Source organism: Myiozetetes cayanensis, unplaced genomic scaffold (genome assembly GCF_022539395.1).
Source record: "Myiozetetes cayanensis isolate MyiCay16 unplaced genomic scaffold, myiCay2020 scf2-11, whole genome shotgun sequence".
NCBI classification, from domain to species: domain Eukaryota; kingdom Metazoa; phylum Chordata; class Aves; order Passeriformes; family Tyrannidae; genus Myiozetetes; species Myiozetetes cayanensis.
The window spans coordinates 87,998,224-88,017,426 of NW_026087411.1; the positions used below are offsets into that span (position 1 = coordinate 87,998,224).

Genomic DNA, 19,203 nt, shown 5'->3' on the forward strand with positions numbered 1-19,203 from the left:
ACTTGTGGAGCAGAATTCTTGCAATGTTCCTTTGTTGGACTGAACTTCTGTGCTCTCACAGTAGTGATGCTAGGCTATGAAACATAGCTGATGAACACAGAAATGAAGGTTATGTTGCATAAAGTTTGCTTTAATTTATTTTCAATTGCTTTTCAAAGTGTGTAATAATTTGGTTATTAATGCATTTGCCAATAGAAGATTATGCAGGTATGAATGAGTCAATGTTATGAGAACAGTATTTTTATAATTACTCAAAGTGTAGTAATGTAGTGGAAAAAATTGATGGTATGCAGTATGTTTAATATTTCTGTTATGGTTTCTGGGGATTGTATAAAATGCTTTTAAAATAATAATATCAAAGAGTGTCTGGTACTAATTTAACTGAAATTAATGGAGAAATTCACAAGCAATTCTGTTAAAATCAATCATCATGATTAATGTTATCAACAAGCAATGCTTGAAATATTGTATGAGCTTATATACGAAAGTTTTGGGTAATGCCATAATTTTATACTAATAGTACTGGCCCCATAAATAAGCTGTATGTAAACAAGAAAAATTAGTAGAATAAACCACCTCATTATGGACATGTCTCCACAAGAATAAGGGAGAAAAAGTGCCTCCCATAATATCAAGTCTGTTAGAAATGTGAAAAGTTGATGAATTGTCAATAATGTCATAGCAGTAATTCAACTGGTAAACATAATTATGTGGTATTTAGACCTGTATGCTGAAATACCATTCAAAACTTATAAGTGGAACTGTAATTTCCAGAAAACTGCATATTAACAAAAATTCTGTCAAATTCCACTCCACATGAGAACATCTCTTGTTCTCAGTGCTGGAGGAAACGTTAAGCTAGATTCATGGTAAAAAGAAAAAAAGAGTACTGTTCCAACAGCATTTCTGCATTTTAAGGCATATGTGAATTTGTGACTATGTGACAGATGAGGTTGAGCACAGTAGCTCCTATAAAAGTAGATTAAGATCTTTCTGCCTTGCTTTAGAATTTCAGTAATTTTGGTGAAAACTAATGAATAATGTTAACACAAGTACCAAACTATCTATCTGCCTACCTGTATTGTAGCTATATATTTGACATTTAAAAAGAACTTCACCAAAACTCCTAAATATTTACTAAAGTTCAGTGTTCCTATTACTCCTTTCAAATAGGTAAAAATTGTACAGAAATAGTTGGACAGTGCCAGCCATCTACGTGTTTCAATGGCAACTGCGTCAATGTTACTCCAAATACTTTTCTTTGTAACTGTGACAAGGGCTTTACAGGTAAGAAACACCTTTGTTGCCTGTGTTACAAAAATGGTTTCCTGTGTTATAATAATGGTATGAACTTTTGGTTTATTAAAATAGTTATTTTAGATGATTGTTGCACAGTTTGCCGTGTGCTCAGGGTTTTTTTTTATGTAGGTTTTATAACATAAAGAAATCTGACTTCCATGTGACTATTCCCAAGTACTCATGCATTAAAGTGAAATCATACAAATGATAGAAGCTTTTCATATTTGATACCTTTCACCTATTAGTGGTATAACAAAGGAAGACTCATAATCACTTTCTAACCGGCTCTTAAAAAGAGAGTTCGTAAGAATCAGAACTCTTTCTGAGTTGATGATTTGAAATGATCAAAACATTTGTATTCATAATTTCAATATACTCTTAATAGATAAATATATAAATATAAATATAAGAAGGAAATAATTCACAGTCAACAATCTTATGATTTAGGAGTGTGTCATGATTAAAAAGAAAGAAGTTATTTGCTTTATTTTTGGTATGTTTGACAAATAAGATGTTTTCATGAGAAAAGTTTGATCAAAATGTACCTAAAGCCATCCTATTGTAAACAGTTTTTGGGGAGTTAGAAGAGTAGTCAAACTTAAAAACATTATTATTTCTGGGCTTCACAGAAGAATTTTACTGTGTTGATAAAAGAAAAGTAGCAATACTCAGAAGAACATTCTTTAAGAATGAGCTAAGTATAAAGCTAGCTCTTGAATATCCAAAGACAGTGAAACTTTTCAAAATGTCTCCTTCTTGGAAGCATCAATTATTCCTGACAATTATAGAATATAAACAAATTATTGCACTGAGATGAAGAGTTAAAATAAAAAAAAGAAAGGCATAAGGGAGTTAGAGGGATCCAAGAGCCTAACAAGCCAATCTTTATTTTCATAGTGAAAGACTGAAAATCTTTGTTGACATTTAAGTCTGTATAGAATTATATTCTATAAAAATGGGATAGGCATGCTGAATTTTAAATTCCTAGTAAATGTGTTTGATATTACTCTTCTTTTCTCTCTCTCCTTTGCTGTAGAAGCATCACAGTCAGCACAATTCTGAGAAAACTGAAAAAAAAAAACCCGCACTTTTTTAAAGAAGAAAAGTCTGTAGGTAGAGTTTTCTAGAGCTGGTTTTTCCCCTGCTCATTTTCCATATCTTTTTAGAAGGCTTACTCTTGTCCTTTCATACAAATTGTGTGGGCATAGTGCTTTTGAAATTTTCCCTACAAAAATCTGTTTTATTCTTGCAATTTTGACCTGATGAGGGAGAGGAGAGGAGGAGACAGGAGGAATACCCTTCCAGATACAGTAAACCAAAACCCATCATGACATGAAAACAGTTCAATGCTCTGAACTAATGGATGGCAGCAATCATTGCAATCTGCTCTCCAAGTAGCTGTAAAGGATTGACAAGGAGAAAAAGAGACTATTGAACATGCACTAGCTGCCTTTTTATTCTCCACCCAGCTAACAGAAAATGGGGAATCCTTTCTTGTTCCTAAGCATAAGTATCATAGAAGGAGAAGACAGACTTAAGGGAATTTAACTCACTTTTTCCTGCTCTGATATAAATTGCCCAGGTCTTGCTGTAAGAGAAAAGTGTATAGTATATCAGCACATCCTGCAACAGGACTGGTTGATTAATATACAGTATAATTTTGCAATTATTTTCTAACCAAATGTGGTAAAGTCTGCATTTCTTCCTATGATACTGTGTTAAGGTGTTTGTTATCACAAAGGAAATTTCAAGAATAGTTACCTAAAAAAACAGCCCACATGAAAACAGACATCCTTCTATGAAAACAGACATTTTTCTGTTGTTATTCCATGGTGGCTGCATGATGTTCTCAGAAAAGGTGAGTTGTGTAATTATGAATCTTGTAACTTGAAATTGTTATTTTAATTATGTGAAATTAACAGCAAATTCAAAACACTCTTTTGTTTTGATATTGAACTTTTACACAGAAAAACATAATACCAAGATCATACTCATTATGATTAAGATTTTGTAAACTTTGTCCTATCTTTTTTCTAAAATGAGGTAAGGCACTGGCAGCAACTATTTCACATGATCTGAATGAAAATATGAATTTTTCTTGTTACTGTAAATTGATGAGATGCAAATAAAATTATAATAAAATTCTTTTATATTTATATTTACAGTTATTATTTGCAAGGTTTTATTCAAAATAAGTAAAGGTTTCTGGGTTTGAGTTGTGTTCACCATGATAGAATGGATCTATAGGAGAAGCAATGTAAATTGTTTATGTCAATTATGTGTTTTTATTATATATTAATTGTTTAGTTCATTCACTGAGATCTCAAAACTCTCTTTACTCTTTCCTGAAAGAACATTTTTAACATAACTTAATAGCAAACAGCTAACATTAGGCTTGCCATTATTCTTATGACTGCGTAGTCCAATTCATACCAGAATTTGCACCCTTAGGCTTATTAAGAAATGTTTAGGGTAAGGGAATCTGGGTGAAACAAGGATGAGGCAGGTATAAAGAGGAAGGAGGTATAAAATAGGCTAGTAGTGTGTGAACAGTTTGCTGTTCAGTACTCGTCTGACTGAGACCTGCCATGAATCACTGTAGTTTATCCACTTATCCATTCTTTCTCTTAAATATTTCTTAAGTCTCTTTCCATACAATCTTACTCTCTCCCCATCTGGGTGTGTTGAAAGGTCTAGATGAAAGAACTGGAGATACAAAAGTGACTGAATTTGGAGGCTGCAATTGGAGTTAAGCCATTGGTGATAGTCCTCTTAATGTCTTTGGTGCCAGCAGCTGGAGTGAGTGAGGGTCTCAGCATCAGCAGCTGAAGGGAAAACACAGGTCATAGGAACATGTGTCTGCAGTGAGTCAATTTAGTGCCAGTGACTGGCATGAGACCTTGGGTGATGTGGCTCCTGTGCTTGGTGTCAGCTGAAGCAGGTGAGAGTCCCAGCATCAGCAGGTGCAGGGGGAGCAAGAGCGACAGGGCCTGTGTGCCTGGCCTGAGCCACTAGGAAGACCAGAATTTTTATATTTTCCCCTAAGTTAGTGTGTATGTGTGCATATGCATAAATCTGCATGTGCACTTCATTAGCAGTCTTTAAGCTGGACTGTCTGGTGAGTAGGAGACCCAGGATCTGGGTACCAATATTAAATGAGCTGAGGTCCCCCACTGCTATTCGAGGGGTTTACAAATGTGTCTGTGCTTTTGAAAGAGAGAGTAAGGGGATGTGTACTTTTACTAGAAAGCTTCAATCCTGATCAGCTGGAGAGGAGGACTGGGATTTGGCTGTTTGTACACATGTTTTATTTGCATTATGGTATCATTATGTGTGTGTACTGCTAAAGGCAGTGTCTTATCTGTGGGTAGTCTATTAGCTGGCTGCATTAGTGTCCTCTTCACATGTGCGTCTCTGGCATACATACTCAGCTGCTGTTGAACCCGCAAACAGGAATGCCACAGCTGGATCCACTCGTCTAGGAGAGACGGACTCCCAGGTCTTTGGGTGCAATGGGCTAGGCTCCTCAACCAGAGGTGGTGTCTTCTATGCCTCCTCTAACAAGAAGAATGTCTCTGAAATTTTGATGGATGTTGTGATCCTGTTCTCCGAAGGTGCATAGAAAATAATGTGACTCATTCACAATCAACAGGAAATAGCAATGTCTTAGCTATATCTGTACTGGTACTGCTCAGTGTGCTTACCCTAGACAACGCTTAGTAGATTAAGAGCAGCAGTTTTCCATTTCAGTATATTTTGTTGAATCTGGGTGGCTTTTTACTAGTTAGGTGGGAAGATGGCACTGATTAAACACCAAGCCTCCATCGAGCGCTTGAGATTGTTGAGGTTTTTTTCATATATTCCTGTCTTATATTTCCTGCCTTCCCCAATGGTCCAATTGGCCTCTTTACAGAACATAATGAGCTCCCTCCTCACGTGTGTGACAGGAGATACTATAAGAATGAGGTGGTTTTGCTTGGAGCCACTTTACTAGAAGCTTCCATCATCCAGGTGCTTTAGTTTAAAGTGGTCTGTTCACTTAACCAGTAAATTACACCCATAGTACTTTAAAAAAGGTCATAATTGTAAAGAGACTTCTCTATATCTAAATCTGGAGAGAGAAATTTGTTGTTTGTACAATTCGTATTTTAACAGTCTAATAGTTCAATTTGGATAATACTAATACTCATACACCAAATTAATACCCAAAGGCTTACTAATAATACCTCTAAAAATATTAGACAGAAAGCTTTCCTAATATCTATATTTTACTTTGGTATTATGCTCAGCTTGCCAGTGTACCTCTTGTTCCCAAAAACAAGACATAAATCTCCCTTAAGAAGAGGGGTCAACGACTGCAGCAAGTCATCTGCATTCTGAGGTTTTCATTGAGAGTAGTGTGAAATTCATGCTGAAAGTTTCACAGCTGTTGGTCAAAGGACCATCTCAGTCCTCTTTTACATGTTTCTCCAGAGACAAAACTGAAAGAGAGGAGACAGCGGTCATTGGGCCCAAGCATAGGTATTAATACAAACTGGAAAAAACCTGACCTCGTGCACTGTTAGATCAGTACAAAGATTAGTCTGAAAAAATATTCCTGCTACAGAATATGTTTTTTGGTGTTTCTCTAGGGGGTAGGGCTGATAGTAACAGGGGACTGACTATATTTTAATGAAACCATTTGTTAAGTATGTCAGTTTCCTCAGAGAAAACTGTGGATTATGGGATTATGATCCTTAATTGTAAAACTATTCTGTGAAATAATTCCTTTATCACTAATCACTGTCACTTAAATGAAGAAAGTATGGTCAACCTTTTTTCCCATTTTTATGAATGATACTGAAATAGCCATAGTTCTTTAAGTGTTAAGAAAAAAAATACGTATTGTATTTGGGGTTCTAATGAAGATATGATGATTTTTTAAATCACATCGATTCATGTATATTTCATACTTGTTTCATAGAATTGAATATCATAGAACCATGAAGGTTTGAAAAGACGTTTAAGATCATCAAGTCCTTTAAATGAACACCACTTCGTCAATTAACTTTTTGAAAAATTAAAGCAGAAATTTCAAAGTTAGAGTTTTGGTCTTCCTCAGCATTCTTTGTCACATCTAACTTCTGCTGTAAACTACTGCTTGGTAGACACTTTGTTCCAATGTACTTTCAACATGGTCCACAGGCAGTCCTTGTCCTCTTGTCCTTACTTTCTGTGTATCCAAGTAAAGCAATTCAATGTCGGATCAAACTGATCTGCTGACCAAGAAAGTCAGCTCTTCTCTAGACTGCATGCCCATTCTGTGTCAGAGACCATAATATCTATCAGTCACACAGGATCCAGATGTGAAAATAAAATTCGCAACCCATCTCCCTGTTCTCTGATCCAGCTACTATACATGATTCTTTGGTAATTATTTTAAACTCAGTGTCAGAAAATTCACACTATGTTTGGGGAGGGTGAAATTAAGACTGTGTTTTGTAAGGCTTGCATTTCTAGAGACAGATTCAGGGAACCAATACCCTGAAGACACTAATTCAGCAATGAAGGAATATTCTAGTTTGAGAGGAAAGGTAAATGTCCTTAAGTTAGGTGATGAGAATATGAGACAGGACTTTTCATACATCTTTTGAGGCTAAAGCAGTTTAGGCAATTGTCACTTGAGTGCTAGATAACTCTAGTAATTATTCTTCCAAACACTATACGGGTCAATTAACCTAAGCTAGTGACAAAGATATATACACCAAAAAGTCTTGTCAAAGTACAATAAATGACATGAATTAGGTTGTCTGACTTAGCAGAGGTAAGTATTCTCAAATGTACTCTCCTGGAATGATTTCATTACACATTTCATAGTCTATTTTTCAAAACTTCCTATGAATTGGATAACCTTCCTGCAAGTTTTCATAACCTTCCTGCATCGCACAATCTTTTTTTCCCTTTTTTAATAGATTTATAATTGAATTATAAATAACTGTATTTGTTGAGTATATCAACTCAGTGTTAAGCATACTTAGTATAATTAGTGAATATCTCTCTCATAGCTCTTTACAATAGACAAGTGTAATTACTCTGGGAAAAGACCAGGCATGAATGTTTCTTGTTAATTACTAAATCTTAGAATCATATAATCGTTAATGTTGGATAATATCATTAAGATCATCAAGTCCAACCATCAACACAGCACCATTAAACCATGTCCTCAAGTGCCATATCCGCACAATTTTTGAACACTTCCAGGGATGTTGACTCTACAGTTTCCCTGGGCAGTCTGGTCCAATGTTTTACAACCCTTTACATGGAAAAAAAATTTCCAGATATCTAATCTAAACCTCCCCTGGTGGAACTTCAAATAGAGTAGCTTGAAATGCTGAGCAGTTCAGTGATCCGTTTAAAGAAGTTAGATAACTTGCACTTGAGTTTCCCTGTTATTAACATTGGGCCAAGACAAATTCCGTTGACCTTTCCCAAGGTTAAATGTAAATCAAGATCTTTGAGAGTAAATTGTACATTTCACTGTCACTCTAATCCAATATACCAACTAGTAAGTCTTAAAAAAAATTAATTTTAACAAATTATTAAAAATATTACAGAAGATTTCTATGAGATGAATAACAATACTTATTTCCAGAGTAAAAAGTGGAAATTGCATTATTGTAAGAGAAGTAAGACCGTCAGATTTAAATAAATTGGAAATACATGGGAATGTGCAAACATTTGTGGGTGCTATACAGATTTTAGTATATTGCTTATAAAATATTTTTGGGATGTATACTTGAACTGTGATGAAGTGAAGAGTTTGGTTGATGAAATACAGGTCAGAATACTAAAAGATGACTCAATTCAGGAAATGGTTTTCTTCCTTGTCTCTTCAGATTTGCAAAAGGATATTGTTTGTCAATATAGACTTGAGTGTCAACTTAAAAAATTGTATGAAAAAAGTTGATTTATCACTTTGAGTTTGTATTTAATTATCTGGACTTGTAAAAATATTTTTAACCTGACATGATTTGAAACTTTATTTTCTATATACTCCCTTAAAATAAACCCAAAATCAAACCCAAGCAAACAAAAATACCAAAACAAACAAACAAACAAAAAACAACAACAACAAAAACACCACCAAAAAACCCCAAAACAAATCAATGGAACAAAACATTTAATAGATGTTTTATTTTAAAGAAAATTAAAATGGTAAAGTTATCATTTTATTAGTCTCAAAATTCATTTCAAGCTGACATCCAACCATATGCAGCCTATATGTTAGAGTGTATAGAACATATCGGACTGCATCAGATACATTTTATGAAGGCAGATATAAGATCACCCATGCTTTTTATATTAACTGATGTGACTGTTTAGTTCAGGAAAAAGTAAATTCCCTTATATAAAGTATATATATAATGTTGGAGTTTTTTCTTTTCTGCAAATGAATAAGTTTCCAATATATTCTTCTTCAAGGAAGGATTTTTTTTTCCTTACAAGATTATTAATATCTTATTTTTCAATGAATTTATAACTGAATAACTTCTTTAATTATTTCTATTAAATTAAATCTTTTTTTTCACAAGTTATTTTATGATCTTGGTAGCTGGAGAAGCAATGCAATTCTCACCAAATCTTAGACATATTAAATAACTGAAACAATCACACTGTACACATTAAATGAATGAATTTGTTTTGAGGTTACAGACATTACACTATATTAAGTAATACAATTCTTTATTCTAATGTATGAAATCCCTTTGTTTCCTTACTACATTGCCATCCTATGCAGAAATGAGATGATAAAATATAACACGGTATAACAAATCAGACTAATCTTTCCCATCTCTTTACAGACAGAACATCTCTTCACTTTTTGGATGCCTGTTCTTCCTTAGATGTTCACTAGTAATTCTTAAATTACTATTACTGTAATTTCTTTTTCAATTTTATTTATTTTACAGTTTTTCAAGGAAAACAAAATAATACATGCACATGGTCCTGCAAAAGACAGTGATAAAAGATGTACTGTATTTACAGATGTCATCAGCTAACACATATCAATAAAAGTAAGCATGGAATTAGAAATAATTTATAGAAGGTATTAAAGAGTATAGTGACTGAAACTCAGTCTCCTTGTTGCCTTCAGATCCTTAAGAGAGCTGTTCATAGCAATTTTCTCTTTACAAATCTGTCTGCTCACTTTAATCTGAATGCAACTGCAGTTCACTATATGTTTCAAACAATAATTGTAGGATACAATTATTAAGAAGGAATTAAGAATATAAGTTTCTGTTGAAAGAAGCTTTAAGATCAGTACAGAGTTCTTTAGGATGTACAGTTCTTTAGGATGGAGGTAAATTTTCTACCTGCAATTTCTTTAAGTATTTCACATAATTGTTCTGAATAGAAAGAAAAATGAACCCAATATTGTATAGTCTGGGGGTCTACAGTAGGGTTTCTTTATGTAATATAAACATAACACTGTGTCAATGAGCTTAATAATAGAACCTCTAAGGTACAATCAGAGTGTGCCTAAATCTCGAAGATCCCCAGGAGAACACACATTAAGTCATATCCAAGAGCCATAATACTTCAGTCTTACACACCAAGGAAGGATGAACCAAGTGAAATATAGCATTTGAAAAACATAGATGGATGTCAGGATTGAAAAAATGAGACACATTGACTCTTGTCTGTACTTGATGGAATACCAGGCTTAAAATGCTTATGACTTAGTAAGCAGCATAAGGCAACTGATAGTCTTATACTGATAGCTAAGTACATTTGACACGATTTTTACCTTTTCCTGAAATTTAGATTAAAATAAGTCCAAAAGAGTAGATGGGCTCATTAATGTAATATTTGCTGTTCCACAGGTCCTAACACTTAAATTGCACTGATGCACATATCTTGATGAAATGACTGTGACCCTACTGTACAGAAGCAATTACAACTCAACAGCCTTTTGATATTTCAGGAAGACATAATCATGCCTAGACAAGTCAAGTCCACTTGTTATCAACAGGAGATATTTTAAGGGCACACTATCTTATGGACAGTAAAAGCAAGAGCCACTTGAGATAGACAAATGGTGTCCATACTTTCAAAGCAGTTAAAGCATGAGTAACCTAATATGAATGACATGTGACACAGATGTTATAAAAGGCACCAGCATTTATGAACATGCCGTGTAGGAACTTTTTTTATAGACCACAGATCTGTGAGATAAAGTTCAGTAGATATGTCTTAAGCTATATAAGATGAAGGGAAAGTGGGAAAGGAAGGAAAGAAGGGAACGAGAGAAAGAAAGGAGGGGTGAAGGAAGAGGAAGGAAAGAAATATGGAAAATGAAGGAGGAAGGAAAAGGAAGGCGATATAGTAGAAAGGAAGACAGGGATGGAGGGAGAGAGAAAGGGAGGAAAGTTGGGAAGATTAGGCAATTTCTCAGAGACCTCACTATGACATCAAATCTGACTGCAAGCTGATGGTATCCACCTGCTTACCAGATCATTATATTGTTCACTTTGTCATGCTGTAACATCTCGAGATTTGTACAATGAGATGCCTTTTGCTATCTTTCATACTGGTGGGAAGAAGTTCTGTTCCTAAAAAACCCACACTGAAGTGGCTGAAGAATCTCAGTGCAAGTATCAGCTGGTTATGACTACAGTATCATAGTTTCATTAATTATGACTTCATGGAATTATACATCTTATTACTTAATTTCCTGTCTTTATATTTCACTTGTGAATTACGCTATAGCAAGTGCATTTGAGTGGAGTAAAAGGTCTCTTTTTTATGGAAAAGATAAAATAGATTTAATACACTTAATAGGGTCAGGTACATTTGCTGTTTTGTGCTTTAAATAATCTAAAAATATCATGTCATTTTTCTTTGGTCTTTTTTTGTATACTGATAGTTCCAGCATCTTTGTCTTTTGCAACTGAAAAAATAAATCAGCCATGCTAAAAGAACTATTTCATTTTACATTAGTGTGCTTTGGACTAAACAACATATTTAAATTATATTTTTCCACAAATGATTGTAATTCTTGGTAATTAAAAGATGTTCTTGTTGATAAAGGCCTTACTATATATAATATTACCATGAGTACTCAAAAGCAAGAAGTGGAAGAACATGGTTTATATCTTAATATTCTTGATGACTATACAACTAACACTTATAAAAACAGTCTTCTAGAAAAGAGACCTCCTTAAAGAAATCTTATTTTATTTTTATGTACTAAGTTTGGACTTTGGAAAATAACGACGACGGTGAAGAATCTGCAGGAGAAGCCGTATGAGGAGTGGCTGAGGTCACTTGGTCTGTTCAGCCTGGAGAAGAGGAGACTGAGGGGACTGAGACCTCATCACAGTCTACAACTTCCTTATGAGGGAAAGAGAAGGGGCAGGCACTGACCTCTTCTCTGTGGTGACCAGTAACAGGACTCAAGGGAATGGCCTTAAGTTGTGTCAGGGGAGGTTTAGGTTGAATATTAGAAAAAGGTGCTTGACCCAGAGGGTGGTTGGACACTGGAACAGGCTCTCCAGGGAAGTCGTCACAGCACCAAGACTGACAGAATTCAAGAAGCAGTTGGACAATTCTCCCTGGCACATGGTGTGATTTTTGGGGTGTCCTGTGCAGGACCAGGAGTTAGACTCAGTGATCCTGATTGGTCCCTTCTAATTCAGCATATTCTATGATTCTATGAATCTAAGTTAACTAGGAGAAAATAAAACACCATCTTTACAAAGAACTTTCATACATGCAAAAGAAGGGGCTGTTACTTGATACCATCGTTATTTAAAAGGATGCAAAACTACATAAAACCATAAAAGGCTGAGACACACAAAAGTAACCTAGACTCCATCTCCTTTATCAGGGGGTTTAGCCACATTTATCATCGTATGGGGTATCTGCTGCAAGCTGCTGGCAGGGGGAGTTGCCCTGTGCTGGACATAGCTGGTTCCAGCTGGCTTCAACCCACCCACTGCAGGGCAGGGCTGAGGCCACAGCGGAGCTGGGATCGCCTTGGGCAAAATGTACTTAAGAAAGGGCAAAATGCTGCACAGGCATAGTGGAATGAAGGACAAATATGTGTGAGAAAAAGCCCAGTGAATGCCAAGATGGTGAAGGACTTGGAGGAGGTGCTCCAGGTGCCAGAGCAGAAATTCCCCTGCAGCTGGCAGTGAACACTGTGGTGGAGCAGGAATTTCCCTGCAGGGTGTATAGCAGTCTGAAGTGGAGTGAGTCCTGGGAAAGTAGGGAAGAAAGGTGTTACTTTAACATTTGTCTTTGTTTTTCACCACCTAAATCTATTTTAATTACCAATAAATTCAACTAATTTTGATCTTAGAAGTCTTGGATCTAAATGATTGTAGGATTCTATGAATTTTTCCCAAGTTGAGTTTGGTTTGTCCACATCAGTAGCTGATAAGCAGCTTATCTGTCCTTATCTCAACATACAGGTTCTCATTCCTGTTATTCTTCCTGTTTTCTGGCCCTCTGCTGTGGAAGAGGGTCAATGAAAAAGCAATGATTTGGGCATTTGCCCTTAGCTAAGTTTAAATCACTAAAATCATTCATTTTTCTCTCATAGTTTAAAGATCACCAAAGATTAAGATAATGTAATTCTGATCTCCCATGTAATTCTGTTCTATACACATAATTAAGAGTTTTCTCAACAACTTCGACCTTTTTTGCAAAGTTGTTAGTGCTACAACTTGAGCATAGCAAACAGAACTGTTATCCCTATTTGCAAGTCTTTGATGTACCTAAAGAGAGTTATAACTCTACTCCATCTTATTTTTTTAGTCTAGATTACCTCAAATATGTTAGTGGTTTTGCTATTTTCTAGGTACTTTGTTTGAGACTTTCTTGGGGGCCTTACAGTAAACTGACTCATCTATAACTCTTTATTTTGTCTTTCATTTCCTTTGCTTTCTGAAGTTAGGTATTATACTTAAATCTATTATTTCAGTGAAATGAGCTCCTATGCTAAGCAGGGACCTGAATACAATTACGTGTTTTTTGCAAAAGTGTACGTTTGCTACAGTATAATAGAAATCACGTACTTAAACATTATTTCAAATTAAAACACAAGACCAATCATATAAAAAATTTCTGTTTCCTTTTTCTGTCAGGAATGAAGGCACAAAACATAAATATGAAGACTACTTGTGAATAAAATATAGGTTCCTTCTAATAATCCAAGGAGTTATCTGTATCTGTTGCACTGTGATGACAACAGTAGTCAGAAGGGCACTGAGTACACATGTATTAATATTTTTTGTATACTGAGAGAAGACAATGACAGATGAAAAAATCTCCAGATGCTTCTACTTCATTTGGAGAGGATAAAATTAGCTGATGATTTTGAGTCTACTTCACTCAGATGTTCTATCTGGTTTAAACAGACGCCATTAAAAATGGGTAACAAGATCAGTGAATCAAAAAAGCTTCAAACCAAATACTAAATAAAATTTTGTTTAATGACAATAGAACAATGCCTAGAAATGTAGTAATACATTGTAGGATGCCAGAGTGATCAGCTCTGCATACCCAGTTCTGTAGCATGGCATCTGAAGAATAAGTTTTTTTCATGTAGTTTTATATGCACTATAAAGACACTTCCAGACATGTTATGGGTTATGGACATTTTCCTGATCTTGTTAAACAATTTTTTATCAATAATTGGCCATTGGTGTGCATGTCTGATATGTTTCTGCTTTGAGTTGTCAGGAACCTCTGCCCCAGTCCTGTGATTGTGCACTTTTATATACCTGTCTAATCTGTAATAGCTCACAATGAAAAACAATGGTGTTTCATTGGTGTTTATTCAAAGTATTGGAGCCCCTGGTGGTCCAGTGGTAAAGGCGCCGTGCTATCACCGCGGAGACCCGGGTTCGATTCCCGGTCAGGGCCACTCCCGGGCAGGTGGGGCTCGTTAGCCCTTAAAGGCAACCCACCTACGTCCTAAGGACCTCGCTGCCACCGTCCAAGCTCGCTTGGCCCCGGCAGATGAACCTTAGGATTAAAGGGTGGGCTCAGTTCCGCGCACACTGTGTCTCACCTAAAAAAAATCCAATGCGCAGGCTGGAAGGTGGAAAGACCTTCCCCGGATCTTCGCTCGCGAAGACTGGCCATTATTATTATTCAAAGTATTATTGGTGTTAATAAACAATGGTGTTTAGTCAAAAGCTTTAAACAAATGGGTAAATAGGGAATGAGAAAATGTTTGGACATAAATTCTAGTTGTTAGCTTTAGTTCACAGAATATCACAGGATATACTGAGCTGGAAGGGAAACCATACGGATCATCGAGTCCAACTCTTGGCCCTGCACAGGAACATCCCCAAGAGCCACACAGTGTGCCTGAGAAAATTGTCCAAATGCTTCTTAAACTCTGTCAGGCTTGGTGCTGTGATGACTTTCCTGGAGAGCCTGTTCCAGTGTCCAGCCACCCTCTGGGTCAAGCACCTTTTTCTAATATTCAACCTAAACCACCCCTGACACAACTTCATGGCATTCCCTTGAGTCCTGTCACTGGTCACCTCAGAAAAGAGGCAGTGCATGCCCCTTCTCCTTCCCTCATAAGGAAGTTGTAGACTGTGATGAGTTTTCAGTCCCCTCAGTTTCCTCTATCTCCAGGTTGAACAGACCAAGTGACCTCAGCCACTCCTCATACTGCTTCCCCTCCAGGCCCTTCACCATCTTTGTAACCATCCTTTCGATGCTCTCTAATGGCTTAATATATTTCTTTCATTGCAGTTCCCAAAACTGCACACAATATTCAAGATGAGGCTGCACCAGTGCAGAGTAGAGTAGGACAATCACCTCCCTTGACCGGCTGGCAATGCTTTGCCTGATGCTCCCCAGGACATGGCTGACCCTCCTGACTGCCAGGGCACTGCTGACTCAGATTCAACTTGCCATTGACCAGGACCCCCAGGTCCCTTTTCACAGCACTGCTTTCCAGCATCTCATTCCCCAGTCTGCATGTACATCCAGGGTTGTCCCATCCCAGGTGTAGAATCCAGCATTTTTCCCTTGTTGAACTTCCTATGGTTGGTGATTGCCCAGTCCTCCAATTTGTTGAGGTCTCTCTGCAGGGCCTCCCAGGATTTGAGGGAGCCAACAGAGAATTTAAACTCTATCGCTTTGCGTTGCTGCTGGCCAAGATGGCCACCAACCTCTACTTCACTCATGAGATCCCTTCTGCTGACAAGAAGTAGATCTAGGAGGGCACCTTTCAGAGTCGGTTCCATTAGGACCTGTTCCATAAATTCGTCATCTAGGTTTTTTCAGGAATCTTCTTGCCTGGGTTGTACCAGTGGTGTGATGCTCCATGCATTCCAAACCTTCTGTTTCATACAGTGCCCAGCCCCTGCCTCTTCTGCCCTGCCTATCTCTCCTGAAGAGCCTGTAACTGTCCAACAGGGCACTCCAGTCACAGGTCTTATCCCACCTGGTTTCACTTATGCCAGTAATGTCAAATCTCTGGGACTGGGCCAAAGTTCATTGTTTCAACATCTGCTTCATGAAAGAAAATATCAGCAATAGTATATATTTATGAAGTAGCTAGTACTGTAAAAGACTTTTTGAGGGAAATTTACTCATGATGCTGATTCTCCTACAGCTGCAAAGCACACTATGGTATAATCTTTATTTAATAAAATATATATATGAAGTATGAAAAGCAGCAGGAAGCAGCAAGAGTATTCCCACTTCCTTCCATAGAACCAGAGGAGAGCATGTATTTTCTTTTCTTTATAGACCTGTACTGATAGATTATCCAAATTCAATTTCATATAAATATAGTCAGTAAAGAACTTGAAGGACTTAGAGCCAAGGTTTAACTTTTTGTATAACTTAAGAGAGGGTCAGACCACAAAAAATATATCATCTCCAAAGATCTTATGACTGAAAAGGGGACATATTGGAGGAAAGTCAGAAAAGAAAAGCAGGAAAAATAGATATGTGAGATATGTTTTTATAAAACTGAGCAGAATGTTTATGAGAGTTCATAGAAGATAGGCTCAGAAGGTGGTGTCAGCTAAGAAACTGAGTAAAAATGAGTAATCAAAGACATTTTAAATTTCATAATAAGTATTCAAAGAAAAAAATTAAAACAAAAATATATAAAATAATGAAAAATAAGAAGAATGACAGTGGTTGAAATAAAAACAAACCCACTCCATAAAAAGCCAAAATTGAGTTTGAGGAATACCAGTTATGTTTGGGAATCTAGGGTAGTCTACAAGGCTGATAAATGAGAGGTTGCTGAAATGTGACATTCTTTGTTAACCATAAACCATGGTAAATACCAAGAACATAACAGCTCTACCCCAGCACAGTGCTGGGTTTGAAATGGGAGACATGTCAAAGGCTCCATTATGTCCCTAAAATATATCACTATTCATTTTTATGGAAGTGATTGGATAGTGGGATGATGGATGAATAGACAGATAGGTAGATAACACAACAAACAGAGATTGCTCATGATTCGACTGTCATTATTCATATTTAGCAGCCACAATTGTATTGGTGAAGACAAATCATACATTACAATATATTGGGTTAATATTGATGAAAACATAGAGATGTAATATTTCTTTTTGGTTCTGCCTGTGAAGCCATTTCACTTACAGAGTTATAAATTACACTTATTGAGAGAAAAAAAACACAAGGTGATATGAAAACTTAGACAGCATACTGAAGTCTCACAAACTCTGACAAAACAAATATTAAAAATAATAGTAATTCTAAAAAGAAGGCAAATACTCTAGGAAATAATGGAAGTGACACAATCAATGAAGTTACTGCCACTCCGAACACCAGAGTGCTTAAAATTCTCAATATTAAGCAAGTAGCAAGTTTTTAAAAGAAAAATAGTTTGAAATCATATACCCAGTTTATGAGCAAAATAATAAGGCAGAATACCATGAAATCAATAAAATATAGAAGATATCACCCTTACATTAATTCTAGCTGTAATTCCAGTCATTTTTGTACTGAGGACTGTGCAAGCAAAAACATATCTTCTCTAAAGATCTTATGACTGAAATAATATGTCAGGTGAATTCTAGAAAGTTATGTCTGAATCTCCAAAGTCACACATCGGGACACTGTAGGAGACAAGAATACTGCTCAGGTGCTTTACACAAATCCCTGCTTGTGCACCAGACAACAGTAACCACAGTGGAATTTTGTGTGCATAAATGACTTGCATGGTACATTGATATATCCTAGAATAATATGCAGGACATAGCAACATAAAATAATCAAACCCAGGAAGTTTTTTGATAGGACCTACAATAGCAAAAAAAGAAAAAAAAATACATAGAACAATTGAAATCCAAGTACCTGACTTCTTATTGTTCATAAAAATGAGTGTTACAGTGTTGACCTATTCTATATTCACAACAATTTTACTGCACCTTCTCATAGGAAATGCATAATTTTCATCTTTCTTAATATTACAAACTTCCAAATGTACCAGTTAGGATGCTCTGTCAACTAAAGGGAGAATTAGAAAAGTTTTACAGGAAGATTTGGGTGACCTGGAAGACTGGAGTAATAAAAGTGCTAAAAGTTTTGCTTGTAAAGAGTTGAAAAAAAAAAATTCTTAAAACCATAAATAAACAGATGGAGTGGAAAACCTATGCATTTTGTCTGATCCCAAAGAAACTCCCAGAGAGCTACCAGTATAGTACTATCACGAAAGAGACATTTCCAATTTTGTGACATTTAACTCAAGTTATATTCAATTAATGAAGTAAGAAAGTCAGTTGACATATACTCTGTAAAATTCTGCCTATTCTCATGTAGGAAAAATGAAGTTAGGCATAAAGGAGTGCAGACTACGTGAACTTATTTAGTAGTCTAGCAAAATGCAGTGTCAGAAGAAATACAATATTTTCAAAGTGGAGTTTGAAAGACTCCTGTAATAGGGCTACTGTGAATGTCCTGTAGAACCAAGAATTTAGCTTGTGAAACAAACAACCTGACTAACTGTAAAATTAACCACAGAATGGCCTAGATAGAAAGTGATCTCCGGAAGTCATGAGTTCAAAAGCCCCTGCTCAAGCAGGGACACCTAGTATCAGTTTTCCAGGACCACGTCCAGATTGCTTTTGACTATTTCCTAGGATGGTAATTCCACAAATTCTCCGGCAACTTGCATCAGTGCTATTACCCTCACAGTGTAAGAGTTTTCTCTGATGTTCAGTCAGAACCTCCTGTGTTTCAGTTTGTGCTGATCGCCTCTGGTCCTGTCACTGGGCACAGTAGATACTTCTGTCTTCTTTGCATCCTCTCTTCAGGTATTTGTATTTGTTTATGAAATCTCCCTGAGATTTCTCTATTCTAGGTTCAGCTTTCTCAGCCTTTCCTCAGAGAAGAGGTGCTCTAGATTGTCAATTATTTTACTGATGCTTTGCTGGACTCTCTCCGGTATATCCATGTCTCTCTTACATTGGATAGCACAGAATCAGACACAGTTCTCCAGGTGTGGCCTCAGTACTAGTACTAAGTAGAGTGGAAGGATCATTTCCCTCAACCTGATGTCAACACTCCAATGAATATATCCCAGCATAACATTAATCTGTGTGGAAAAGGTACACTGCTGGTGCATGTTCAACTTGATTTCCACCAGAACCCCCAGGTTCTGCTGGGTTCCTGCTTTCCAGTTGGTGCATGGGGCTATTCCTCCCCAAGTACAGGATTTGTCACTTCCCCTTTCATGAGGTTCATGTCAGCCCATTATTCAAGCCTGTTAGCAGGTCCCTCTGTGGCAGCACAACCTCACAGTGTATCAACTACTCCTCCCATCTTTGAGTCTTCTGCAAACCTGCTGAGGGTGCACTCTGCCCCATCAGTCAGACCATATAATGAAGAAGTTAGAAAGGACTGGAT

The 19,203-nt window shown here is 36.5% G+C and overlaps 1 protein-coding gene across 1 annotated transcript in view; it reads left to right on the forward strand.

Moving 5' to 3' along the window:
• The window catches only part of LOC126640158 (protein eyes shut homolog), an 82,754-nt gene that overhangs the window by 5,204 nt on the left and 58,347 nt on the right, over positions 1-19,203 (forward strand). The window contains exon 3 of the mRNA XM_050315720.1: positions 1,174-1,287. Within this exon, the coding sequence (XP_050171677.1) occupies positions 1,174-1,287 (114 nt within the window). The remainder of the gene's footprint in view (positions 1-1,173; positions 1,288-19,203) is intronic.